Source organism: Tamandua tetradactyla, chromosome 17, assembly GCF_023851605.1.
Source record: "Tamandua tetradactyla isolate mTamTet1 chromosome 17, mTamTet1.pri, whole genome shotgun sequence".
NCBI lineage: Eukaryota > Metazoa > Chordata > Mammalia > Pilosa > Myrmecophagidae > Tamandua > Tamandua tetradactyla.
This window is the reverse complement of record NC_135343.1, coordinates 19,626,049-19,653,080: the sequence shown is the minus strand read 5'-3', so window position 1 is coordinate 19,653,080 and position 27,032 is coordinate 19,626,049. Positions and strand designations below refer to the sequence as shown.

General features: G+C 48.3%; 1 protein-coding gene across 1 annotated transcript in view; it reads left to right on the top strand.

Annotated features, from left to right (window-relative positions):
- The window catches only part of KCNK12 (potassium two pore domain channel subfamily K member 12), a 47,315-nt gene extending 20,756 nt beyond the window's left edge, over positions 1-26,559 (top strand). Inside the window, exon 2 of the mRNA XM_077135089.1 lies at positions 25,529-26,559. Within this exon, the coding sequence (XP_076991204.1) occupies positions 25,529-26,433 (905 nt within the window). The 3' untranslated portion in view covers positions 26,434-26,559. The remainder of the gene's footprint in view (positions 1-25,528) is intronic.
- Positions 26,560-27,032: the final 473 nt, after the last annotated feature.

The window sequence follows — 27,032 nt, the reverse complement described above, 5'->3', positions numbered from 1 at the left end:
GGTCTCTACTGAATGCTTTGTATAGTCAATGAAACCTCTCCGTCCTGGCTGGTGGGAACTCAGATGATTTCTGGCTCTCTAAGATCTCTGGAAATTGCTTGGCTTACAGCTTCCTAGCAATTGTTCTTTCCCTGGAAGTTATTCTTTTCCTAGTCTTGGAGAGTTTCACCCTGTACCTACGCAGATTGCTGTTGAGCCAAAAATTCAAGGGAACCCCTATGTAGATTTCTGGAGCTCATCTTGGTAGTTCCCTCCTCTCCAGCACTCCTCTCCACAAGTTATATTTCCTTGCCCTCCCTAAATTCAAACCTGTTTCCTCAACCCAGCAAGACTTCCAGACTCTTTTTTGGGTGCCCCCTTTCTTTATTACTAATTCACAGTTGCCTCCAGGTAAAAAACCAAAGATACAAACAAACAAACCTTGTTTGTTTCCCTTGTCTTAAGAATCACGGTCCTACAACTCCTGTTTTCTAATGTCTGAAAATAATTATTTCACATATTTTATCCAGTTTTCTGATTGTTTATGGTTGGAGGCAAGTCTGAATTAAGCTATTCCCTCATGGCCTGAAGCAAAAGTCAGTGGTTGGATTCCAGATATGTTTCGAAAGTAGAATGGATCAAATATATAGGGTGTAATAGAAAAAGAAGGATCAGAAAGACTTTTGGCCTTAGTAGCCAGAGGACTGATTTTCCATTTACCGAGCTAGGGATAGTTAAGGAGAAGAGTGGTTGGAGATGGCAATCCAAATGCTTAGTTTTGGAAATGTTGATCTTGAGGTGTCTCAAACTCACAAGTGGGATATCGGTGAGGCAACTGGATATGCAAGTCCAGAACTCAGGGAAGAAGTCAGGCTAAGATAGAAATTTGGGATTTATCAGCATATAGACCACTGGCTCTTAACCAGGGCTGCAATGACATTAAAAGTCTCTTAAAAAATTTAAAAAAATAAATAAATGTCCATACCTGACCCTAAGCCAATTAAATCAGAATCTCTGGGAGTCGGCCTAAGATTTATATTTTTAAAAGCTCTCCAGTTGCAGCTGCTGATGAGAACCACTTATATAAATGTTATTTAAAGCCCTACTGAGGATCAGCTAGGGCAATTGTTCTCATTCCTGGCTGCATATTAAAATGACCTGGGGATATTTTTAAAGTCTTGCCCAGGTTAACCACCATCCAATTGTATCATACTCTCTGGGTAATGAAGCTTCGGTCCTCAGGTGATTCCAGTGTGCAGTCAGGGTTGAAAACTACTGAGTCCTAAGGAGTGATCCTGGACACATAAGTGAAGGGATCTGAAGACTGAGCCTTAGTGGTCTTAAAGATGAAGGTGTAAGGGTAAAAAGGGAGACAAGAATAAGATATGCTATTTAAAAGCCAAAGGATAAAATGGTTGAAGAACTGCCTTTACAGTAGAAAGATTGAATGTTAATGAATTAAACTTCCCAGTCAAAAGACACAGTCTGATTAAAAAAAAAAAAGATTCATCTATATGCTGTTTATAAGAGACTCAGTGTAGACCCAAGGATACAAATTGATTGAAAGTGAAAGTCTGGAAAAAGATATTCCATGCAAGCAGAAAACAAAAAAACTGAGGTGTGGTAGCTATACTAATATTAGACAAAATACACTTTAAGGATGAAGAAGGTGCTAAACTAGGAGAACAACTGAAAGAAGGATGTCCTAAAAGCAAGAAGGTTTCAAAGAGGAGGAAGGTATATATGAATGGATTAAACTGGTATTCTTGGAAAACTGCTGGATTCTCAGAAAGGAAATGTGATCTATTGCGTATAGTAGGCCTTAAACAAGTCATGTAAGCCCTCTCAGCCTTCGTTTCCCAGAAGGTCAAATGGAGATATTAACATTTATGCCACCCACCTCCCAGGGTGCTATAAGAGTTTAATTCAGTGAAGTATGTGGAAGGGCGTTGGAAGCTGTAATGCTCATTGTTCTAGTTTGCTAGCTGCCGGAATGCGATATACCAGAAATGGAATAGCTTTTAGAAAGGGGAATTTAATAAGTTGCTAGTTTACTGTTTTAAGGCTGAGATAATGTCCAATTAAAGCAAGTCTATAGAAATGTCCAATCAAAGGTATCCATCCAGGGAAAGATACCTTGGTTCAAGAAGGCTGATGAAGTTCAGGGTCTCTCTCTCCTCCGAGAAGGTACATGGTGAACATGGTCAGGGTTCCTCTCTTAGCTGGTAGGGCACATGGCAAACATGGCATCATCTGCTAGCTTTCTCTCCTGGCTTCCTGTTTCATGAAGCTCCCCAGGAGGCATCTTCCTTCTTCATCTCCAAAGGTCGCTGGCTTGTGGGCTCCCTGATTCTCGTGGCTATGTCATTCTGCTCTGCTCTCTCTGAAGCTCCCCTTCTCCAAAATGTTTCCTCTTTCATAGGACTTCAGAAACTAATCAAGACCCACCCAAATGGGTGAAGACATGTCATCACTTAATCCAGTTTAACAACCACTCTTGATTAAATCACATCTCCAGGGAGATGATCTAACTACAGATTCAAAATACAGTATTGAGTAGGGATTATTCTGCCTTTACGAAATGGAATTTAGATTAAAACATGGCTTTTTCTAGGGGACATACATCCTTTCAAACCAGCACACTGATATTTTGTTTGAGTGCACTGTTCCACCACTTCTGCTTCCTGGATCTACAGTTCCATTCAGACCAACCAATAGGTATTGAATAGTTTCAGGCATCTTACCAGGCTTTGGGTTTAGAAAGATGAAGAAGACCCAGTGCCTCACAGTCTTGGCAGCAGAGTCCACGCCAATCCAGTATAATGAAGGCAGAGTAGAAAGTGAAGAGGGACCACAAAGGAGTTCAGCCTGAGGAGAGACGAGATGCTTAGCAGAGGCCATTACATCTATGCTGAGTTATTAAGGAGATGTGCAAAGACATGAACCGAGGGAAGCTGCAAGGTGTGTTCAGGGAATTGCTGGGGCAGGCTGCAAGGTGAAAAGACACAGGCAGGGGCAGGCCACGGTGGCTCAGCAGGCAAGAATGCTTGCCTGCCATGCCCAAGGACCTGGGTTCGATTCCCGGTGCCTGTCCATGTATTAAAAAAAAAAAAAAAATACACGGGCAATTTGACTGGAGAAATTTGCTGACCAGGTATGCTGGAGCATTGGGAGAAAATGCTAAGGAATTAGGATTTTATTCTGTAGGTCACTGATTCCTGACCTTGAAAACAAATAACCTTTAAATTTCTTTCATATATATGTGGAAAGAATAAAATCATAGAGTACAGAAAGTCTTACACTGAAAGCAACAGTCCCCTCGCCACTTGTAGTTGTGCTCCCCAGACATGACCTCTGTTTTTAGTTTTTCTGGTGATTATGCCCATATTTTTAAGCAATCTGTTTGTAACTCTAAGTCTTTGATCTATTTTACCTTCCTGCTAAGTGAGGGTTTAGCTCACTTACTCCTCCTCCTCCTCCGTTCTCTTAAATAAGGTTTTATCACCATTATTATTCCTCTATTGATTATCTCTAACACCTTAACATCTTTATATCTCTCTTTTGATCCAGTAACTATAGATAGTGTCTCTTAACTACTTTTGGTTTCTATTCATCTTTTCTTTCCACTTTCCCATCATATATGTTTATATTACCAAAGTTAAACTATTTATATTTTTATTGTAACTGTAATTAAGTTTGCAGTTCTTTGTCTATGGGCTGATTCTAAAAAATTGAAAATCATTTAATATGGTTTGCATTTTATGACTACATAAAATTTTCCCTGCATAATGATTACATTTCCTCTCTTACACAACTTTTTTTTTTTGAGTTTCTAATGTCTTTTTTTACTTTCTTACAGTCTTTACCTTTATTACCTCCTTGAGTTCTTTCATAAGCCCAAGGATACTCTTCTATCTTTGAGTATACCTTCCTTCTGGAGCCTACCATCTTCCTACTCTGATAGTAATGTTTTCCTCTAAGTTCTATAAATTGTCATCCTGAGACTTCCCTTTATAATTCTTCAGGTTGGTCTCACTATTTCCTGGGTTCTGTGTCTTCCTCTTTTTAAATTTATTTCCTCATTTCACTGGAGCACATAAAAAAAATTTCATTAAAAGGCATATGGGAAGTAAACTTTCTGCATCCCTACTTTCTGAAATGGTCCTTAATTTAGGCTTGGTATAGAATTCTAGGTTGAAAAAAGTATTATTCCTCAGAACTTAAAAGCATTGCTCTATGTCAGTTAGCATCTTTATCACTGATGCGAAGTCTGATTCAGTTAGATTCTGGTTCCTTTGTAGATGACCTTTTTTTCCCCCTCTTTTTCGAAACTTTTAGCATTTTTTTAGTGTTCTGAAATTTGCAGTGATGTATCCTCTTACAGATATGTATGTAATTCATTTTACTCAGGATTTTCAATGTGAAGATGCATGACCTTCAGTTTTGGGTCAATTTTTTTTTTTGATATTTCTTTAAAATGTTTTTCCTTCTTTTTTATCTTCTAGTTCTTTCTGGAACTTGTATTAGTCAAATATTAGATGTCCTGGATCAACCCTCAAAATCTCATAATTCCTTTTTCCTATTATCTGTATCATCATCTGTTATTCTATTTTCTGGAAAGTTTCCTCAGGGAGCAAATATTTTCATTTTAATAGTCACTTAAATTTTTTTTTCTAGAGCCTTCCTTGTTCTACTGTTACTCTTACCATGGCATTCTTGTATTGTGAATGTAATGTTTTCACAGCCCCTACTGTGGGTACTTACTAAAGCTAAACACTAAACATTAAAGGTTTTTCGCTTTATCTTAAAGTTCTCTTTAGTTCCAGAAATTATCTTTGTTTCTTTTGTGGTCATATCTTTGTTACTGCTGTTGAAACGCAGTCTTTCTCATTCATGGTGCAGATCTTTCCTCAACTGTCTGACCTCTGGTTGCCCATTCAAGAATTAAAAATAGAAAATTTAACTGGAAACTCAGTGGGCATAGTTGGGACTTGTGGACTGTCAGGTCTCTTTGGGTGAGTGGGTGAGCAAGCAGCCACTGTCTGCGTGGGATTTCCCTGACCCAACTCTCTCCAGGGTTCTTTGGGGCAGTTCAGCTCTCCTCTCGGCTGCAGTCCTTTTGAGCTGCAGCATCCTCCTGTACCTTTAGAAATTACCACTCTTTTCCCTGCTCTTTACCTTCTGGAAGTATGTTGAAATTTCTCATCCACTGGCAGCCCCACACCACATTCTCTGTGTTATTGCTGGTTTATACCTTTATATCCCTTTCCCATCATTTTTACAGGGTCTTAAATTCAGGTGGTTAGATGATCCAGACATCTCCCAACCTTTTTTTTTTTTTTTTTTAAATTAGAGCTGTTGTAGAGTCAAGTCATGTAAAAAGTAGAGTTCCCATAAATAACACCCCCCCACACACATAAAGTTTTCCCTGTTAATTTTTATTCGCTAACATATACACCATAAAATTTCCCATTTCAAACACCACTTTCAAGTATACAATTCAGTGATGTTAATTACATTCAAAATGTTGTTTCCCCATTACCATCAAGCATTACCAAAGCTCTTTCACCTCCCCAGACAGAAGCTCTGTACCAATTAGGCATTAATTCCCCATTCTCCATCCCTGGTATCCTGTATTATAATTTCTGACTATGAATTTGCATAATAATTTCTAATTAGTTCATGTAAATGAGATCATACCGTTTTTGTCCTTTGTGTCTGGCTTACTTCACTCAACACGATGTCTTCAAGGCTCATTCATGTTGTCATTATGCATCAGAATGTCATTCCTTTTTAGAGCTGAATAAGATTACAGGGTATGTCTATACCACGTTTTGTTTATCCATTCATCAGTTGATTGACCCTTGGGTTGCTTCCACCTTTAGCAGTTGTAAATACTGCTATGAACACTGGTGTGTAAATATTTGTTCTGGTCCCTGCTCTCCATTCTTTGGGGTATATACTTAGGAGTGGGATTGCTGGATCATATGGTAACTCTGTTTAAGTTTTTGAGGAACCACCAAACTGTTTTCCGCAGTGACTACACCATTTTACTTTCCCACCAACAATGTAGCAATGTTTCTATTTTTCCACGTCCTCTCTAACACTTGTTATTTTCTGTTGTTTTTTTAAAAAATAGTAGTCGTTCTAGTGAGTGTGAGGTGGTATCTCACTGTAATTTTAATTTTCATTTCCCTAATGGCTAATGATGTCGAGCATCCTTTCATGTGTGTTTTAGCCATTTCTATATCTTCTTTGGAGAAATTTCTATTCAAGTCTTTGGCCGATGTTTTTAATTGGGTTGTTTGTCTTTATGTTGTTGAGTTGTATCACAACCTTTTTAATGTGAGGATCACTTTGAATGCTAAGAATATTCTCAAAGAATTCACTTGGTACAAGTTATATATACTTCCAGTATTCATTAATGAAAACAGAAAATATATAGAGACACACAAAGCCCTCTGAATTTATTCAATAGCACTTTTAAATGCCTCTTTTCCTCTTCATAAAAACGTTTACATATGTTTGAAAACAGTAGTACAAGCTGTTTGTGAAGGCTGGAGCCAGGTTGCAGAACTGGAAACTGGAGGAAACCAGGCAGGCTGCAGTCAGAGATGAGCCCTTTAGGAGGCCTGGATACAGATTGCAGTCTTCTCCCAATTCAGTCATTTATTAAGTACTTTTGTGTTCTTTTATGCTTGGGGTGGGGGAGGGGGAAGCAGAGGCACAGAGGAATCTCAGCTCCATTACTTGCTAACTCTTTAATCTGAGAAAACCATGTAACCTCTCTCTGTCTGAGTTTCCGTATCTCTAAAGTGAGGGTATGAATCATACCTACCTCCGCAGAAGGTGATGAGGTTAAATGAGATTAAGTGTGTAGCTGCTCAGCATAGTGCTTGTACAGGGTAAGGACAAGCTTACTTGTACTTACTGGCAGTAAAGTTATTCAGGCTAATAACAATGGTGGGTGAAGAAATGGATTCACACACCTTTGCAGTGATTGCAGTAATCTAAGATTCCAAGCCAGGTCATTGGGATCCACTATTTTAGGCCTGAGGAGTCATTGGAAGGTTTTGAGTGGAGGGAGGGACTGTTGCTGGGGAGTGTATGACCCTTCCTTCGTTACCCTCTTTCCCCTGTCTGTGTTCTGTTTCTGTGATTAATGTGAGCTGGGTTCTTCTTCAAGGGAGCTGTAGGTGATGCCAGCTGGCCTCAGCCCTGAGCAAATTTCTTGTCTAAAGAAAACAAAGGAAATTAAATGAAATTCAGATTGGGGATTTATTCTATGCCTTCCACTCCTCCATTCTTCCTTATCCCCTATCTCTAGAAATACTATTCCTTGTTTTCTGAAAGTTAATAAATGCTCAACATTTTGATGTACTGTTCTAGTTTGCTAGCTGCCGGAATGCAAAACACCAGAGATGGATTGGCTTTTAATAAGAGATAATTTATTTCATTAGTTCTTCAGAGGAAAGGCAGCTTTCAACTGAGGCTCTCTCTTACATGGGAAGGCACAGGGTGATCTCTGCTGGTCTTCTCTCCAGGCCTCTGGATTCCAACAGCTTTCCCCAGGGTGATTTCTTTCTGCATCTCCAAAGGCCTGGGCTGAGCTGCAAGTGCTGAGATGAGGTATGCTGAGCTGCTTGGGCTGTGCTACGTTGAGTCTCTCATTTAAGCGCCAGCCAATTAAATCAAACATCATTCATTGCAGCGGGCAGCCTCCTAGCCAACTGCAGATGTAATGAGCAACAGATGAGGTTCACATGCCATTGGCTCATGTCCACAGCAATAGAACCAGGCACCTTCACCTGACCGAGTTGACACCTGAATCTAACTACCACTCATACTTACCCTGTACAAGCACTATGCTGAGCAGTCACACACTTAATCTCATTTAACCCTCATCAGCTCCTGCGGAGGTAGGTATGAGTCATACCCTCACTTTAGAGATATGGAAACTCAGAGCGAGGTTAGATGGCTTTCTCAGATTAAAGAGTTAGCAAGTAACGAAGCTGAGATTCCAGCCCAGTGTCCTCTGCGCCTTTGCTTCCCCCTTCCCCACCCCAAGCATAAAAGAATATAAAAGTACTTAATAAAGGACTGAGTTGGGAGAAGACAGCAATCTGTATCCAGGCCTCCTAAAGAGCTCATCTCTGACTGCAGCCTGCCTGGTTTCCTCCAGTTTCCTGTTCTGCAACCTGGCTCCAGCCTTCCCAAGCCCTGACTGTCACTAATGCTTCCCTGGCTGCACCCTCAGCTCCAGCCAAACTAATCCACAAGACCTGGTACTGTCCCCCTTCCCGGGCATGACCTCTGCCTGAATGCCCTCTCCTTGGCCCCCTCTGCACTTATCCAAAATCCATGTAGCATCGAAGGTCCACTTCCTCTTCAGAGGATAATTCAGGCTTCACGGACCCTCCTTCTCCCCTTCTCCTCTGCCCCAGTGACTTTGTGACCACCTACTGCCTGGCCCCTCACCACCCTGCTGCCTCCTCACCCCCAGACTCTTAGACCCTGCCTTTAGAAAATAATGACAAAACTAATGATTTCTAATCAATAATGCTCATTATGGAATAGGTGAAAAACAGCAAAGCACAAAGAAGCGAAAGAAAAAGTTACCCCATTTCCATCACTGGAAAAATTACTACGGAGATTTGCCTTTGAGTCTTTTTCCTGGACAAAAAATTTTGAGTCTTGGTTTTCATGTTTAATGTAGAAACTAACTTTTTTTAAAGCATCCCTGTTGTCGGATGCCTGGTATGCGTTGGAGATGATGTGCCGCAGCCTGTCATAAACACTACTGCATCCCCCACGGGACCGAGTCCAGGGACCCGCCCAGAAAGGGCCTAGTCGAGTCAGCATGAGTCATCGGGTTGTCTAGGGGGTGGGAAGGGGTGGGCTATGTTTGGTGTGTGGTACATGTTAGCTGCAGGGGGGCCACTTAGGAGGCTGGAAAATTACAGAGTGCTCAATCTGAGCCCACGCCTGCCAACACAGAGCATTTAAAACAAATCCCGTGAAATTACAGCTTTTGCCATCTATGAGCTACTCAGAATGGAAAGCACCCAGGACTGGTGTGTTTTCGTAAGAACAGTGGAAGCAATGGTGCTCACCATCTCTAGGGCCTGGGAAGGTAGGGTTTCAAAGAGGGAGCCTTTCCAGTTGTGGTTCTTGGTAAGCGACCCCTGTCATTTAGAGCTAACGTGGTGTAGGCCCCGCGCTGGGATGCCAGGGTTCCTGGGCTCTGAGGTTTTGCTGATGGGAAGCTCTTCAAAAGGGAAGGTTTGCAGGCTGATGCTACACTGAGAACCGATCTGAGAATTCCTCTGGCCTCGCTCTGTCTCTGCGGCACCACGTGTGTGCTGGGGACGGAGGGGAGGGAAGACGGGCTATGCAGAGGGAAGGACTTACATGTCCACGTGTCCCAAGTCAAGGTGAAGTTCTCTCTGGTGTCGGTCCAATAGAAAAGTGGTGAAATTTGGTGGTGGAGTTTCCAGAATATTGTTTGGCCTTTTGCTACCACCCTGGGGACTCAGCACCACATCTGGGGGACCCCTCCTCCCAGGGGCAGTGAGGGGGAGCCCTCCCGGCTCATCCGTAGAGAGGACCCTCTGTCCCCCTCCCACCGGGGGCAGAGGTCATCGTGAGAAGGGAAGCAGGGTGACGATGCCTCACTCCTTGACAGAGTGAGGGGAAACAGGGACTCTAAAATATTGAAAATCCTTTTACAGATCTCCAGACTGACAGGGACAGAAGGAAAGAGGAGGGAGTGACCCACAGCCCACCCCAGCTTGCTGGTGCAGCCCCAGGGGACCGATCCAGGGGCACTGGCCAGCCCTTAGGACCCTGCTGGTTGTGCTCTCTGTCCTCTCCCAGAGAGCCAGCAGATCACCTGCCCTGTAGGAGACCCTGCTGCCTTCTGGGGCGACCAGCCATGAGCAGGAGCACCCAGCAACAGAACTGAGCTTCCAAAACAGTTTCTGCTCTGAGAGCCAGGCTGGTGTCAGCAGAGACCCCGAGGGAGGACGTCAGCCACAGGTCCACTGTGTGGACTGCCCCAAAACCTGACACCCCCTCTGCCACTCACTTGCTGAGTGACCTTACGCAGTGCCTTTCTGAGCCTCAGACTGTGCATCTGAAAACGGAGGCTAGCAGCACCTGCCTCACTGGATGGCTGGAGGGAGATATAAATAAATGGCATGTGAAAATGGTCCCTGGCCCATGAAACCCCATATAAGCCGCCGCACAGTAGAGTGAAGGAGCAAACAGATGCCGCTGTTGCCTGTGCTGGTGACAGATGCTGTTTATGACAGAATGTCCAGGTAGCTCTCTCGTTCAGTTACCCTGACACATCTGCTTCAGTAAAATTCCTATACTTCAAATAATCCCCTGAAAAAGAACACCTTCACGTGCCAAGTGTGCGCACTGACCCATGTGTTTATCCACCCAGAAGTAGAAGTGTCATCCTGTTTTCCACCAGCCGGCACTGAGGACCTGTAAGCTTTTCCGTGCCCTTTCTTTGCTCATCACTGCGACATGCCTTGACTTCTCTGCCCACTTGGGTTCTCAGCAGGCAGAAGCCTGAGCACCTCACGCTGTCCCTGCTGAAGCCCTCCAGATCACCCTACTGACCAGGATTTCTCTGATAAAACAGGAAGCTGTGCAGCCGGCCGAGTCCATCTGAAGACGCCCCTAGGCTGCTGAACCCCAGCCTGGCTGCAAGACCCCAGAACAAGTCTAGGCTTGCTGTCGTCCACTCCCAGGAAACCCTCCCCTCAAAGCCTGCCCAGAAGGAGAGCAAGAAAAGGGAGGGTGGGTAACAGAGGCATTTCACAGTTTATCAAGGTATGAGTCTAATTTTTTAAGGCCAGAAAAAGCCCCTTTTCTGTTTCTTGAGCACCTACTAAGTGCCCAGGTGTTATGTTGAATCTGAGCGAGACTAGAAATACAGCTACCTTGCAAAGGGGCCGGTCCTTGGGCTGTGCACCTTCTGGGCTGCTGGTGAGCAGGAGTCAGCCTCCGTGCCCTAGCGGGGTGCTCCAGGAAGGCAAGACTCCCCCCAGCCCCCTAGACCCCAAGAGGTGCAAGGTCAGTGCAGCGATTATGTGGGGACTTGGAGTGTGGGCTCCCAGAGGGCCCAGGAGGCAAGACCGAAGCACCTGGTTCCTTGGCTGCCCTGTCCCCCCTGGGAGGTTGTTTCTCTGGGTATAAACAGTCCCCTGCAGTTAGCAGGATAAATATAAATGCAGCCTCCTGATCAGGGCTCAGAAATCTGGGCTCCCTGCTGCCACTGTTGCTACAAAAGACAGAAGGAGCAAGGGCTTCTGCAGCCAAACAAACCTGGCCCAGGAGCTCACTGAGCCAACCCTCTGCCTGCAGGCAAAGGACAGTCAATCTGGATTTTAAAGACCACTTTAGAGACAAAGATTCTATTTGGTGGGACTATTGAGACTTGAAGATTTTTGGAAGATTTTCTTGTTTATCATTTTGACTAAAAGCCAGCATACTTCCATGCAGGATTTGAGCAAACTTCAGTGATGAAACTAGAACAAGTTGAACTCTAAGAGGGCAGGGCCTTTGCCCTAGCACAGTGCTTGCACACCACAGGTGCTCAGTAGAACCTGTGGATGGAAGGAAGAGGAAGGGAGAAGGAGGGACGAAAGACACTAAAAATTAATCAATGGGAGGTAGGAGATATACCAAGTGCTGGGACACAGTAGTACACCAATTGATTGCTGCATTGGCTCTGAGCTTCCCATCAGACCAGGCAAAAAGGGCAATAGTCAGCTCAGGATCCAGTGAAAGAGAGCAAGTGAACAAGTGTCCCTAGAAAACAAATCCTTCAGATACTGAATTCTGGAGGCATTCATCTCATGAATTTTTAAATTAGGGGCCTGGGTAATGAACGGGTTGTTTTTGTTGTTGTTGTGTTTTACAGAAGACACAGAAGTGGCTTTCAAATGGATGGTTTCTACTATCACTTTATGGGGGTGGAAGGTATAACATTAAATCCCAGTAGAAGTATTTTTGGAAAGGGGGAAGAGAGACATGAGACAAAATAAAGTGTCAGTGGCTGAGAGATTTCAAAGAATCGAGACGTTATTCTTATGCATTTGTATAGGTATCCTTTCTAGTTTTTAGTGTCTAAGAATAGCTAAGAGGAAATACCTGAAACTGTAGAGTTGTGTTCCAGTAGCCTTGGTTCTTGAAAACAATTGGATAGCAGTATAACTTTTACAGTGTGACTGTGTGATTGTGAAAACCTTGTGGCTGATGCTCCCTTTACCCAGAGGATGGACAGATAAGTAAAGAAACAAGAACAAAAAATAAATAAATAATGGGGGGAGGTGATAAGAGGTTTAAAAAAATTGGGTAGATTGCAATACCAGTGGGTCAATAAGAGGAAGGGGGAAGGGGGAAGGATGTATGTTTTTTTCTTTTTTCTTTTTATTTCTTTTTCTGGAGTGATGTAGATGTTCTAAAAATGATCATGGTGATGTGTACACAACTATGTGATGATATTGTGAACCACTGACTATATACTTTGGATGGACTGTCTGGTAACTGAAGATCAATAAAAATAAAAAGGAAATTAAAAGGAAAAGAAGTGAATAGAGCTGAAGGACAGAGAGATAGAAATGGAGTTCTCACGGTATCATTGAAACCTCAGGTCCAGCTATTCCTGCTTCCACCTCCTTAGACCTCCCAGTTATGTGGGCTGACAAATTCCCTTTTTTGCTTACACAAGTTTGAATGGAGTTTCAGATACTTTCAACTAGAAGAGCCTTAATTAATCTCTCAAGCAGGTATTATTTTTATTGGGAATACTGATATTCATTTGATTTTTTCTCTTCCTCCAAACTTACCTTTGACATATTTTTATCAAAGTGTAATAAAATTAATTTTTGGGGGAGGATGCATGGTCTGGGAATTGAACCCAGGTCTCCCGCATGAAAGGTGAGCATTCTACCACTGAACCCAAAATTAATTTTTGATTTTTTTAAAAAAAGCGTTTGTGTAAACAAGAGTTGACATTTGATGCTGTTATGAAATTTGGGGACTGTCATTTATATTCCCTCAAGATAGAGGTCAGTCCATCCAGCCCTTCTCCCTTTGCTGCCATTTGTGGGGTGTGTAGCCCCAATAATGAATAATTTTTATTAAGTGTTCACTCTGTGCCAAGCACTTTACATGAATTGTCCCATCCATTCCTCACAACCACCCTGCAAGGTAATACTGTCTCCATTTTATGGATGAGGAAACTGAGGCATAGCAGGTAGCTTGCGGAAGGTCACAGCACCCATGAGTGGTGGGTCTGGATTTTCTCCCAAGTCTCTGTCGACAGTAGCCACAGAGACATTTTGTTTTTACCGTCACATGGGAATATTAATAAACATTGAGAGAGAGAGCATATAAACACTTTATACAATGTATGAACTAATATATGCTAGAATATTTCCCTTGTTATAACTGAAAGATCATAGGTTCAAGAGATGAGGTTGAGATGAGAGATACAAGTTCTGCTCAGACTTGAAGAAGTTGGACATCTTGGAAGACACATTATTTTCCACGAACTCAATTTCCTCATCTATAAATTGGGGTCAATGTTATATTCTTGTTACTGAATTAGAGTGATGACCAAATGAGACAGAAGACCAAATTTTCTCTACCAGCTGTCCAGAAGTATTAAAAATGTTGACAGTCGTTCTTTTTCACCTTATTTCCTTCTAAAATTGCATGAGATTCTGCTGGTAGTTAGAGAAAGACGAGTTATCAAATATATTCATCTTCTTTGCTGTGACTTAAAATACTGACTATTTAGTATATTTCTTCTTCTTTTTATAAAGCCACTGTTTTAGCTGTTTCTCTCTCATGCTACAATCAGAAGAGAATGATGGATTTTCTCATATCCTGGGGCATGTGGCAATTTACACTTTGCCCAGGGAGTGTCCTTGAGAGATCTGCTGACTAATCTTAGTCCCGCGTTTTATTGTTTTCCCCTCTTCTCTTCCCCTCCGCCTCCACCTCCAGCACCCTGCTTCAGGGCCTTTGCTTTGGCTCTTGACTGGCCTGAGGCATGCTCCCTCACCCCCCACCCCCATGTGACCTCCCTCCAGTCCCTCTGTCACTTCCTCAGCAAGGCCCCTGGCCCATAATTCCCCACCCCGTCCCCTCCTGCTCCTGGGAACACCCCATCTCCTTCGCCTACAGTGGGCTTTTTCTTTTTTCCGTAGTTCATGCCACTTTCTGTCATACTATACAGTGTACTCACTCTCTCTGCTTGTGGTTTGCCATCCATCGCCCGCACTGAGAGGTAAGCCCCATGAGGGTAGGGAGCTTGGCTGATGAATCTCAAGTGCCTAGCACAGAACTGGCACAAACTATGCCTTCAGCGAACAGTGGGTGACTGAAGGAGAGTCTCCTTCACAAGCTCCACCTCCTGCCCCGGAAATTCTGGGGTTCCCCAGAGGTTCTGTCCTCACTCTGTACACACTCCCTGGAAAGTCTCATCCACATGACCGTGACTCCGTGTCTCCTACCCAGGCCCCCATCCTGAGTGCCAGGCCCTCGCCCTCCACATCCACTTGCATGGCTCCAGCAGCTCCTCCTCTGGGAAGCCCTCCTAGGTTGCATCTGTCACTTCTTAGCATCCCTTTCCAGCTCCCTGCCATCATCTTCATAGTGCGAGATGGCCATGGTTTGTCTTGAGGACAGAAGCCATAGCTAATTCATTTTTAGGTATAAAAATGTTTAAAACTAAGAATAGCTGTTGAGGTAAAAGTTATGTTTGCAAAAGCAGTAAGTACCCCATTTGCCTCGCAGAAAATGTGAAATATTCAGAAAAGAACCAAGAAGATGAAAATTAAAAATCACCCATATTTCTACAACCTAGAGGCACTCATAGTCACTGTGGGCCCTGCACAAGGAGCCAAGTGCACACCTGTGCACGTATACACATACCTACACATGTGTACAAACAGCTTGGAAGACTTGGGAAGAGGGCTGTGCCAGGCAGCCCCTGGCGCGGCTGGCTGTGGGGTTCTGCTGTCACACAGAAGCCACGTCACCACCCAGCAGCATCAGTCAAGACCACTCACCCCATAATCCTCCAGACTCCACTGGGACCGAGCCCCCCTTTGGCTGCTGTCAGTGACTGTGCTTCTTTACCAACCACGGTGCTGGCCTCACTTGGTTCTTCCCACCTTCTAGGTAGGAATTATTTAGACTCTCAGTCGAAGAATTACCCCTGCTTCCTGATAACATTCACCCAGGGCAAATGCCTGCTTCCTTGAGCCGTCCCTCAGGTTGCCTAATTCAAGCCCAGATCCTGTCATAAGTCCTTCCTGACTCCCTCTTCCAGGGGCTCCCCGGTTCCCTGTGGTTGCCATCTCCCTTGTGGCAGTGGGTCAGAAACCCGATTTTGTTTGTCCGCAGGTGTGCTCCTGGTGGCCCTTGGCGGCAGGGCCCCGACGACACTTGTCCTCAGGGTCTGCCTCCCGCCCCCCACGCATGGCAGGGCAGGTCTCAGACTGTGTTGAATGAATTCACCAGAACTCGGGTGGAGACCACATGTCTGCTGGTGATCACAGACAGACTGCAATGCTGCCAGGAACTTAGCAGCTCTGCTCTGCCATTCTGTGTGACCTTGGACAGTCTCCTCACACTCCCTGACTCCCAGCTGCCCTTTCTTTCTATCACGCAGGGTCTGGTGCCATCTCATGCCACAGGCATTTCGGCCACAGCAAGTCCCCCCACACAGTACCCCCTGGATGCGCATTTCAGAGCAAAATCACAGTTGCATCCCGGGAACCAGGATGCAAGGCAGGCCTCAGGGGTGGAAAGGAGAGGGCAGCGGGTGTGGGTGCGGGGTCTGCCTCCTGCCACTATCTTCTTTCACTCGAGCTGCTTTACTTCCCTGGGCCTGAGTTCCCTCACCCGTGTCACGGCCAGGATGCCGCTGCCCTCCCAGGCTGGCTGAGGAGCACAGAAGTGAAGGCACCAGCCCAGTGCCCAGCCCGCGCAGGGGCTCCAGAACCCCAGGGCCTCCATTCCTTCCTCGCCGTGGGCCAGGCACCCGGGACCCAGCTCCTCTCCCTCCGTGATCCTGAGTGGAGAGTCCTGTGAGGGCGGCACCGGCCCCCTATAGAAGAAGGAGCCTCCTCACTCCTTAGCCTCAGCCCAGCAGCCAAAGGCCAGGCCCCCCACCCCGAACCCAGAGCCCCTTCTGCCGAGGTGCAAAGACCAGGTCCCCCAGCCTGCCAGCGGGCAGACACACACAGTTTTCATGTCCTCCCTAGGGTGCTTCCCTGGCTGCAGCTATAAATTGTGAGGTTGTTCATCTTGCCTTCTGTGGGAAGAGAAGGGAGGCAGTGGGGCTGCGGGGAGCCAGTGCTGAAGACAACTTAGTGGGATCGAGCCAGCAAATGGCCTCTGTGCGTCAGGAAGCTGATCCCGGGGGCTCAAGATTAGCTTCTCGGGGACCCTGCCCCTTCCCCTCCGTTCCCCCTTCAGCCAGGGCACAGAGGCCCTCCAATGTGAGCTGTGGTATTATGGCTGCTTCTCGTATCTGGATTCTGAACTGACTGAGGGGAGCTGGAAACTGTCCACCTAAGAGCAGAATTCTTTGCTTTCCAGGAGCCACCACAGGCTTCCTTTTAAAATCTGCTCCCCTGTGATGTAGGACTTAAGATAAATGAGATTCACTTGACATGGTATTGGAACTTGGGAGCGGGATGGTGGCCCTGCCTTCTGAGAGGCTGCTGCTGGGAGGGGACGGAGCTACCCTCATCTCATCAGCCCCGATCCCGAGCTCTAGGTGGCCAGACCTTTGTCCCAGCAGGGACCGTCCCTGCCTTCCCTGGTCTTGGATACAGTCTTCCCCCAGAATTCTGGGCCAAGGCTAGGGCTCTGCTCTTTTCCCAGAGGCTTGGAGGGTGGGGGGCAGGCAAGGATCTCATCCCTGACAAGGATTAGTCATCAGGGAGCCAGGGACAGATCTGGGGGGCGGGGGGTGGGGGTGGGGACAGGGGGAGGTAGAGGGAGCAGGCTGGGTTCCACGGAAATGAGTCATCTTCCCGCCAGCTCGGCAGGACCTAAGCTTGACAGCTGCTCCCCAGGAGAGGTTGTTAGGCTGGAGATACCCAGAGGCAGTAGTAGTTAAACTGCTTTTAATAACTCATTTTGTTGAATGATTTCTGGTGAGGAGAGAAAACGTTAATCCCAGAGATAAAGCACAGAGTCAGGGTGGGGGCGGCGCACCGCTGCTGCAGAAATCCATGCTGGAGACCAGCCCGGGCCTAGGGAGCCACTTGCTCTTTGCTCACAGTTTGCCAAAACTTTCCAAATGGTGGAGGTCACTGGCCTGCAGCTGTGGTTCCATCCTCTTCCTAACTCCCCAACCCCCTCCTCCTCTCGTCAAACAAAGAAAATCATCCCAAAGGTCCCCCAACCCAAAGAACACGCCAGAAGCAAATGGGAAAGTAGGGGAGGAAGCTCACCTCCAGGGGTCTTGCCGACGGCTGCCCTGTCCTGAGTCATTGGGCCTCCAGGAGAGACGCAACCCCACAGGGAGAGACGCGTGCACACGAGGCATACGCAGCAGAGGCAGCAGCCCGCAGTCCCAGAGTTTCTACAACAGGCTCAGTTGCAAACATCCCGCAGCGGCCTCACTCAGTTTTAGGATTGGGAAGCATGGCACCTCTCGCTGGGCCTCCCACCCAGCCCCAGGCCAGAGCTGGAAGCGAGCCCAGAGGTACTGGTGCTGCTGGTCCGGAACCACTGAGGAAACTGAGGCCCAGAGGGGTGAAAGGACAGCAAGTCAGTGGCAGGCAGGCTGTAGCCGCGGAAACTCCGAAGTCATGACCTGCTTATTCCCATTTCACTTTAGAGGGCTGCGCCTCACCCATGGCGTTTCCCAGTTCAGTTTTTGAGCACTTATGATGTCCTAGGCACCGTAGGAAGCATGTGAAAATTACCTCCTCACAAGGCAGGTACTGTCTTCAGGTAACTTTCAGGGTGCAAAGCTGAGAGTTAGGGGGTAAGTGGAGGCAGCAGCCAAGCCAGGGCCCTGCTCAGAACCTCTGCTCTCAGCTCTGAGCACGTCTGCGGGAATCTCGCTGAGTTTACTTCCTGCAGTTTGAGGTTTCCAGAGCTTGTCCTGTGCAAGAAGCCGGAGGTATTGCCAGGTGCGGGGCTCAGAAGCTGGAGAAGCTCCTGGAGGTGCTGGGAGAGGTTCCTACTGTGTCACAGCTCCTGTGGGGTCAGCCCCAGGAGCATGTGGCTGGGAAGTTCTCGTGGCATTGACCTTTTCTTCCTTCCACACATCATCAGCCCCTCCCACACCAACAGTCACTGAAGGATGGGCCAGGTGCCAAGCTCGCGGGAGCCAGGCCGGCTGAGCCCTTCCCTCCCCTAGGCCTTTCTCAAGCCCATCCTCAACTCCCCCACCCTCAAAATCCCACCCAGCCTTCAAGACTGACCACAAATACCACTTCGTCCAGAAACGGTCCCAATCACTCCACTAGAAGGCCCTCGGCTCCAGCTGCTGTGGGTGCCCCTGGGGTCTGGAAACAGTTTAAGGTTTCCCAGGTGATTCTAGAGTTCAGAGGCTGCTAATCCCTCCTCCAGCCAGTTCCCGGAAGGTAACGATCAAACCAGGAAGGGCTTCTTAGAGGAGTGTGGCGAGCAGACCTAGTGGGGCTGGGAGAAGAACTGCCACGTTTAGCAAATAAAAATACGGGACCCCCAGTTACATTTCAATTTCAGGAAAACATAATGTTCTAGTATAAGTGTGTCCCATGCAATATTTGGACCATACTTATACTAAAATATCATTTGTTATTTAGCTGTTTTCAAATGTAACTGGCATCCTTATATTATCCCATAACCCTGAGGGACCATGGGTCATGCCCCCGCACTTCTGAGCCCTTCCCCAGCTCCTGCCCGCTGATCCCACACCTCGACCTCTATAATGCTTACCCTTGAAGTTCTTAAAATTTGAGGTTCTTGAAATTTCTACTTTCAGTCAGTAAATAACAATAGTGCCTACTTTGTACAAGATTCTCTGTAGAGAGTAGAAAGATGATTGGTAATAATAACAGACTTTATTAAGGGCTTAATAACAGTCCAAGAACCATTCTAAGTGTTTTGTGGGTAATATCACAAAAATTTCTTTGCGGTAGATACTGTTGACATCTTCGTTTTACAGATGAAACCTTGAGGCACAGAGAGGTTGAGTAATTTGCTCAAAAACACACAGCTAGAGAGCAGTGAAACTCTGATTCAAACCCAGGCAACTTAGTTCCAAATAGCCAATGAGATGTGGCCCCTGCTTGCAGGTTGTTCCCAATCTCATTTCCAAGACAGGCCCCAGAAGGTAATTAATGCTATCACTCACCTGTGCCTAATACCAGATGCAATTCAAGTCCTCACTACTGAAAATAAATTATGCCAAACAAACAGTGTCAGGCCAGGATGGTAAAATGCACCCTGACTTTAGAGATGTTATGAAGTTTCACTGTCCAACCACAGGAACATCACCTGGTTGCAGGTTAGAGATGAAAACTCGTGGCCCCACCCCAGAATCTAACAAGATCCCCAGGTGGGTTTTAGGTACATTGGCTTCTTAAATGCAGATCCCTGGGCCCTTTTAATGAATGACCTCTGGAAGTTTATTCAGTCTTACTCTGCCTTGGAGTCTATATTTTAACCTTGCAGATTGTTGCTTGAGATGTCCCTGGTTAGTCCATGCCCTTCTGGTATAATTATTAATAATGCCCCTTTCACTTTCAGAAGTATCCTGGGTTGGACAATAAATTATAACCCTCCCAACCTGGGGCTGACATTTCAGAGCCTGGCAAGGAAAGGTCCCAGAGAGTCATGAGCCAAGACTCTTCATCTGTCTGGTGCAGTGGAAGGGGTCGGGCTTCGGGGTCAGCTCAGCCACTCACAGACAGGAACTCAGGCAATGCCTTCGCCTCCCCTGCTCACTTCCTCGCCTGTGTCACAGGGGTCATAACTGTCTCCCTCACAGGGTGGACGGGGGATCGGATGGGGGCTGCCACGCAGGGGTACACGCTAAGGATCACTGCTCACTCCCCCCACCCCACTTCCAGGCTCTCTGAGCCGAGCCACAGCTCTCCGAGCTGTCACCGGGGCCCCATTTGCAAAGGCGGCACCAGACAGGCTGCGGGAATGAGCTTCACAGCTTTTGTCAAAGTGGCATAATAAAGCCCCCAAGTGTCTGCTCTTTGCAAGCTGGGATGGCAGATCAATTGTGGCATAAACAAAATAGCAGGCTTGGTGCGAACCTGGGGACAGATTACGCCTCTGCAGGGTGTGACTGGGGGAGGAGGGATTCTCAGGGTGTCTGGGTTTGCCTTTTCTCTGGCTGAAGCTTCAAGGACTCTCTCCTGAGCCTGCCTGGTTCCCCACAAATTGACAAAACTTTGGAATTACTCTCCCACTGTGGGAAGCAACTGGCTAGTCCATGGCACCAGGCCAGGAGCCCACAGCCCTCAGCACGAAGCCGGAGCCCAGGTCTCAGCATCCCCCAGAGCTCTGAGCCTCCGGATGTTGTCCCCAGAGCTGTCCTCTGTAGGGAACCAGAAGAAAGTGAGGCTGACACAGGGGGTCAGCCCTCAGGGTCAGGGCAGCAAGGGACACGTTCACCAGCCCCCCTCGGCCACCAGAGAACCTCCTGACTTCCCTATCACCTTCATTCCCTGCAGCTGGGCCGGTCAAATATGCAGCGTCATTTGGGGCTTGCAGTCATGGTGCAACCAAGAAATCATGATGAACGCAAGCTGATCCAGGGCTGTGAGGAGACCCCCGGACGAGTTCTGGCCCAGCCTCGATGTAGGAGCAGCAGAGAAGAGCTGCGGCCCATCTCGGCCGGCCGGGAGCCTGCCAGCAGCAGAGGGGGGCGGGATTGCAAACATCGCGGAAGAAACCCCCCGAGGGGCCTCTAGGAAAGCAGCCAGAAAGGCTCTGAGGGTGAGGGCCGCATCTGTCTTGTTTTCCCCCAGGTTCCTGAGCCGGTGTGAGGCCTGCTGTCCCCAGGGTCCTAGTTAATGTTCACTGAAGGAGTGGATGGACGGAGGTTGGTCTTTGGCTGCTTATCTGGTGTTGGTTATTTTATGGAGGCTGTAGAGCTAAGGCCCCACCCCTGTGCAGGGGCAGAATGGGTGCTGGGGGTGGGAAAGCGCAGGTGTCAACCTGGGTTCAGTCTTCCAAAGCAGAGGCAGATCTCCAACTGCCTGGGCTCCAAAAGAGGGCCTTAGCACAGCCCAGGAGTCCAAACATGGAGTTTAGAATCCCCTGCGGATGCTCCCTGCATGTGGAAGAGGTGGCCTTGGCCACATGGGGGTCCACAGGGGACCCCAAGGGCTAGACTAGTGCCCTACCTGTGCTTGGCCAGCCAGGCTGTTTGCAGCAGCACCCATGCTTGGGTCCCTCTGCATCTCACTCCTCCTGCTGTCCCCAAGCCCTGGGTAACCTCATTCAACTAGCCGAGCTTATCTTAGCTGTGCCACAGGAAGGATGAGGAGCCCACCTCGGTAGAAAAAGTAAGGGAGGAGAGTGGCCACTCGCCTGCCCCAGGTCAAGGTGGCAGTGAGGTCGGTGGAAGGAGGGTTACAAGAGGACAGTGGACTCTTGGGGACAGGAATTGTGACTGTTTGGGTCAGGCGCAACTCATATGAAAATGCTCCTCTGGCTGCTAGCCCTGGAGGACTGCAATTTGGTCTTCTAAAGGGAATGGCAGTTCCTTTGGTGGCCTTGGAAAACAGTCTGGTGTAATGGAAAGAATGTAGATTTTAGATGCTAGCAAAGCTGGGCTCCAGCCTCAGTTCCACCAGGCTGAGCTTGATGAGCGACCTAACCCCATACCCCGCAGTCCTAACCCCATAACCCGCAGCCTGTCAGTGGGGGCCATGCCTACCTCACAGGGTTGTCATGCAGAACTGAGGTGATGACGCTTGTGGGGTTGGCACTGTGTGTGGCACGTGGCTGGCACCCAGTCACCAGCCGAGGGCTAATCCAGGTGGGGCTGGTTTGTTAAACAGGCGGACAGAGGCAAAGACTTTGTGTTTATCCGTTGACTTTCAGAGTTTGCCTTTGGATTCCTTAACATCTTGGGCAGATGCTAGAACTTTCCAAATAGTTAAGACAGAACAAGTCCCAGTTTTAACACTGAGACTCATTCTTAGATGGTAAAAAAGTTCAGTCAGTCTAAATCAAATCTTCAAATTCACTTCTAATCGGAGCTGATACTCTCCCTGCAGCACTAGCCTGACACTTGGCTCAGGAACCTGCCCTGGAAGGAGGGGGTAACCTCTTTGCTCGTCGTCATAAATCACTGATGCCACTGCGGTTCTCACCTAGCGGTGGGGGTGGGGGTGGGGGTTGCAATGCTCACCCTTAGAGTAACATGCTCTTCTATGCAGCCCATTTATGGGTCTTTGCCCCCCGCCCCTCACAGGGACCACTGCCCCGCACATTCCTTGGTGGGTGGGGGGTGATGCACTCTCCATCTCACTCTCACACTTTCTCCAGCCTTCTGCCGCACACACCCCCCCCCCCACCAGCCCATATCATCAGAGTCCCCTTTCTCCAGCAGGCGCCCTTCCACTTGCCCCATGTCAGTCTCACACATCCTTGGTACAGCAAGCCCTGGATGTGCAGGCTGCTCCCACCGGGGCCCACCCTCCTCCCCCTGCCTGCGCAGGCTGCTCCAGTCAACCTACCCACAGCCTTACTAAGCTCAGCAACACACATCTGACTCTTCCTGACTATTGCTCTGCTCTGCTCCGGTGCCCCTGGGTGGGCCTGGGAATGTCTGCAAATCTGCCAGCATCTAGCCAGGAAGTGAGCTGCCAGGCTCCCTTCTTGCTGTTAGGTTCAGAGGTTCTCCTGAACCATCAACCTCTGCCCTCCCCCCCCATCATTTTTCCTAGGAGAGAGTGGGGGGTGTCAGAGCACTCCCCACTTCAACAGCTCTCCTACTTCATGTCTATCTTCCATCAACCCCTGGAGGGTTTCTATCCTTTTGGTACAGCCTGGAGGTGGGTGGCGGGAACTCCTAGTGCATAGACCCATTTTGCTGTTTTAGTAAGTCCAGCACTTCTCTCTAGAACGGGAGGTAGGTTGGGGGGTAACATTCTCAGCTTCGAAACTGTGGCTGACAACCCTAAAGAACAGAAAAACCCCACTCAACTTCTCCAATGCAAAGTATTAATTTTCCAGGCCTAGGATTTTCAATTTCTTTGGGAATTTAGCAGAGTGATCCCTCTCCTAGAGGCTTGTTCTCCCTAAGTGAGTAGGAGCAGGGTTTTGTAGAATGGCCTAAGCAGCTGGCTAGAAGCCAGGACATATGGACGGCACGCTGTCCCCAGCTAGCTGTGGGTCACATCCCCTAGGCCCCTGCTCTCTCACCTGTACAGCAGGAGGCAGAGCAGAATTAAGGCCCTTAAAGAAAGTTCTAACAGACCAGACATTTTTTTTAGCTTTTCTGTATCATGAAATTACAATTAAAAAAAAAACCCTCCAAATGCACAATTTAACAAATTATTATACTACTAATACCCAGGTAACCACCCTGGTCAACAGAACAGTTCCACCCCACCCCACCACCAGAGGCCCCTTTGTGTCGTCTGTCCCACCCCTCCCCCAGAAGAAATCACAATTCTGATTTTTATCGAAATCACTTCCTTGCTTTTCATTATAGTTGAACCACCCACCAGGTATGTGTCCCTAAACAAAATCCTGTAGTTTCATTTTGCGTGATTTTGAATTATATTTAAATGGAATAATACAGAACGTATTTTGTGTTCAGCTTCTTTCGCTCGACATTTCTTTTGTGAGATCCACCCATGGTACTGCAATCAGCTGTAGTTCCTGTTTTTGTGTTGCTGTGTGGTATTCTCTTATAGGAATAGTCAAGGATTTATTTATGTTGCTGGGCTTTGGGGTTATTGGTCTAGGACTTTTCTATAAATACACACACAAATACAAACATTTCCATTCCACATCAAACCATATTAATTTATAAAGACAAATTTATCTTTATAAATTCATGAATTTGAATTTAGCAATAAAGTTGAGCAAAATTCCTCTATCAAGTTCCTGGTTAGAGTGCTTGTTTGGTTACTCTACCATGGCCAAATTCTGAATCTAGAGGCATAACCCATCTCCCTCAAAGTGGGTATCAGCATAAGATTTTCCCATAGCTTGGATCACGTAGCAAACGATTAAGATCATGGTCAGGTCAGGCAATTGGACATTTCCCCGAGGGAATCTAGAAAATTATTAACAAAGAGGTTTAAGGAATTTACACTGAAAGTATTACTATTTCCTCTGGCCTATTTAGGGAAATAATTAGTCAAACAGACAAAAACTCTTCTCTTCCCCTTCCCTGAGTGGTCCCATCCCTCCAGCGACATACAGCTGGTCCTTCCGACACTGGGCATGAAATAAACAGGAGGCCCGGATCTGCTGCCACCAGTGCTGGTGAAAGGTCCCATGGTGCTGTTCAAACGGACCATCCATTTTCAGCTCAGACTAAGCAGCATGCGACTCTTCCTTCCACGAGATTAACCCCTCCTCCCATAGCTAGTGCCAGGCAACCAGGGGTCCCCCAAAGAGATCACAGCTGGCAGCTGGCATCAGACAGAGCTTGCTGAGGGGCAGCCTGCCGCTCTGCACTGCCTTAGACATTAGAGCTGAGCATGCTGGCAGGAAGCCAAGCCTTTTGCTGAAATCAATTGATGAGACTCTCCCCTAAAGGCTGCTCTGAACAAATGCTTAAGCGAAGACTTAATTATGAGGGTCCAAAGCAATGAGGAGCTGCCCAGGCAGGGAGCAGAACTGCCAGGACAAAAGCAACCCCAGACCCAGGCAGACCCCAGTCTGGCGCCAAACCTCTCCCTTGGACCTAAGGGGAAATAGGGGTGTTGGTGGTTCTGGGGTGAGAAGGAGGTGGCCCCAATGGCAGAGCCATACTCATTCTCTGAGGGATATGGGCCCATTCTCCAACAACCCTTCTGTCAGCTCCTTAAAACCCTTTTCAGAAACCATTAAATATGGCTACGCGGACTGATCACACCCTTCCTGGGCCCGGGAGTGAGCAATTCCAGCCCAGCCACAGCCCTTCTGAAATTCTATCTTAAGGCAACCTGCTGGGGTGTGCCACCCTGACTCCATAAAAAGCCGGCGGGAGGGGTGTGGAGACAGGTGTCACTTGTTCGCCTTGTGGGCCTCTCAGGGGTTTGCCCTCGTGCAGCAGCTGCCGTTTTGCAGGTCCGGAGGGGCCCTTCCTGCCCGACTCTCCTGCCCCAGTCATTTTGATTTATAGATTCCCCAAGGGGAGGGCCCCAATACCTCCTCCATCACTTTGGGGGTCTGCCAGGATCAGGAGCTGTATCCGGTGTGACCAAGGGAGAGGAATGGCCTAAGTACCGCTTCCCCTCCACCTGGGCGCTCACCTGCTCCCTGCCTGGGCCGGGAGGGGCCGCCCGCCCAGCCCTCGCTGACCCTTGCCGCGTCTCCACAGGTTTCGGCATGACGACCCCCGCCACCGTGGGCGGGAAGGCCTTCCTCATCGCCTACGGGCTGTTCGGCTGCGCGGGGACCATCCTGTTCTTCAACCTCTTCCTGGAGCGCATCATCTCGCTGATGGCGTTCATCATGCGCGCCTGCCGGGAGCGCCAGCTGCGCCGCAGCGGCCTGCTGCCCGCCTCCTTCCGCCGCGGCTCGGCGCTCTCCGAAGCCGACAGCCTGGCGGGCTGGAAGCCCTCGGTGTACCACGTGCTGCTGATCCTGGGCCTGTTCGCCGTGCTGCTGTCGTGCTGCGCCTCGGCCATGTACACCAGCGTGGAGGGCTGGGACTACGTGGACTCGCTCTACTTCTGTTTCGTCACTTTCAGCACCATCGGCTTCGGGGACCTGGTGAGCAGCCAGAACGCCGCCTACCGGAACCAGGGGCTCTACCGCCTGGGCAACTTCCTCTTCATCCTGCTCGGCGTGTGCTGCATCTACTCGCTCTTCAACGTCATCTCCATCCTCATCAAGCAGGTGCTCAACTGGATGCTGCGCAAGCTGAGCTGCCGCTGCTGCGCGCGCTGCTGCCCGATACCCGGTGCGCCCCTGGCCCGGCGCAACGCCATCACCCCGGGCTCCCGGCTGCGCCGCCGCCTGGCCGCGCTCGGCCACGACGCCGGCAGGGCCTGCGACAGCGACGCCGAGGGCCGCCGCCTGTCTGGCGAGCTCATCTCCATGCGCGACCTCACCGCCTCCAACAAAGTGTCGCTGGCGCTGCTGCAGAAGCAGCTGTCCGAGACGGCCAACGGCTACCCGCGCAGCGTGTGCGTCAACACGCGCCAGAACGGCTTCTCGGGCGGCGTGGGCGCGCTGGGCATCATGAACAACCGGCTGGCAGAGACCAGCGCCCCCAGGTAGACCCACGGCCCGCCCGCCCGCCCCGCAGCGCCAGGGGCCCTCAGCCTTCTAGGCCGCCGTCGGGCGTGGTTGGCTTCACTTCTCTCAGACGCTGGCGCTTTCTTAACCTTTATCCAATAAAATGAAACCAAAAACGTTATTATTATTATTTTTTAAAGAAATGCTATTTGGCCAGGCCTGGTGTTATCAAGGTGTTTGGGGTGGGGCCTAGGGAGTCTTGGGGGAGCCTGTTTTCCTTGTGAATCCCCTCTTGTTGAACAGTAGCACCCGGCAGATTCTCCTCCAGAGACAGAAAAAGGCACCCCAGACCCCTGCAAGGTGCAAACTGCAGCAGGGAGATTGCATCCGTGGCAGATTCACACCCAACCCTGGCCCCGTGCACATAAGCAGCCCGCAAACCCAAAGCATATGGTGCAATTTTTCATGGCTCTGAATTACCTCTTCAGCATTTAGAAACATGGCCCAGCCTAGCAGCTTCCTTCTGGTCGTCAGAAATGATATAGTCACAGTTTTGACAGGTGGGAGTGGGGAGAGCCATATGCTGCCTCCCGTGAATATATATATAGAACAGCCACTACACACAGGGGAATGGTGTAGTA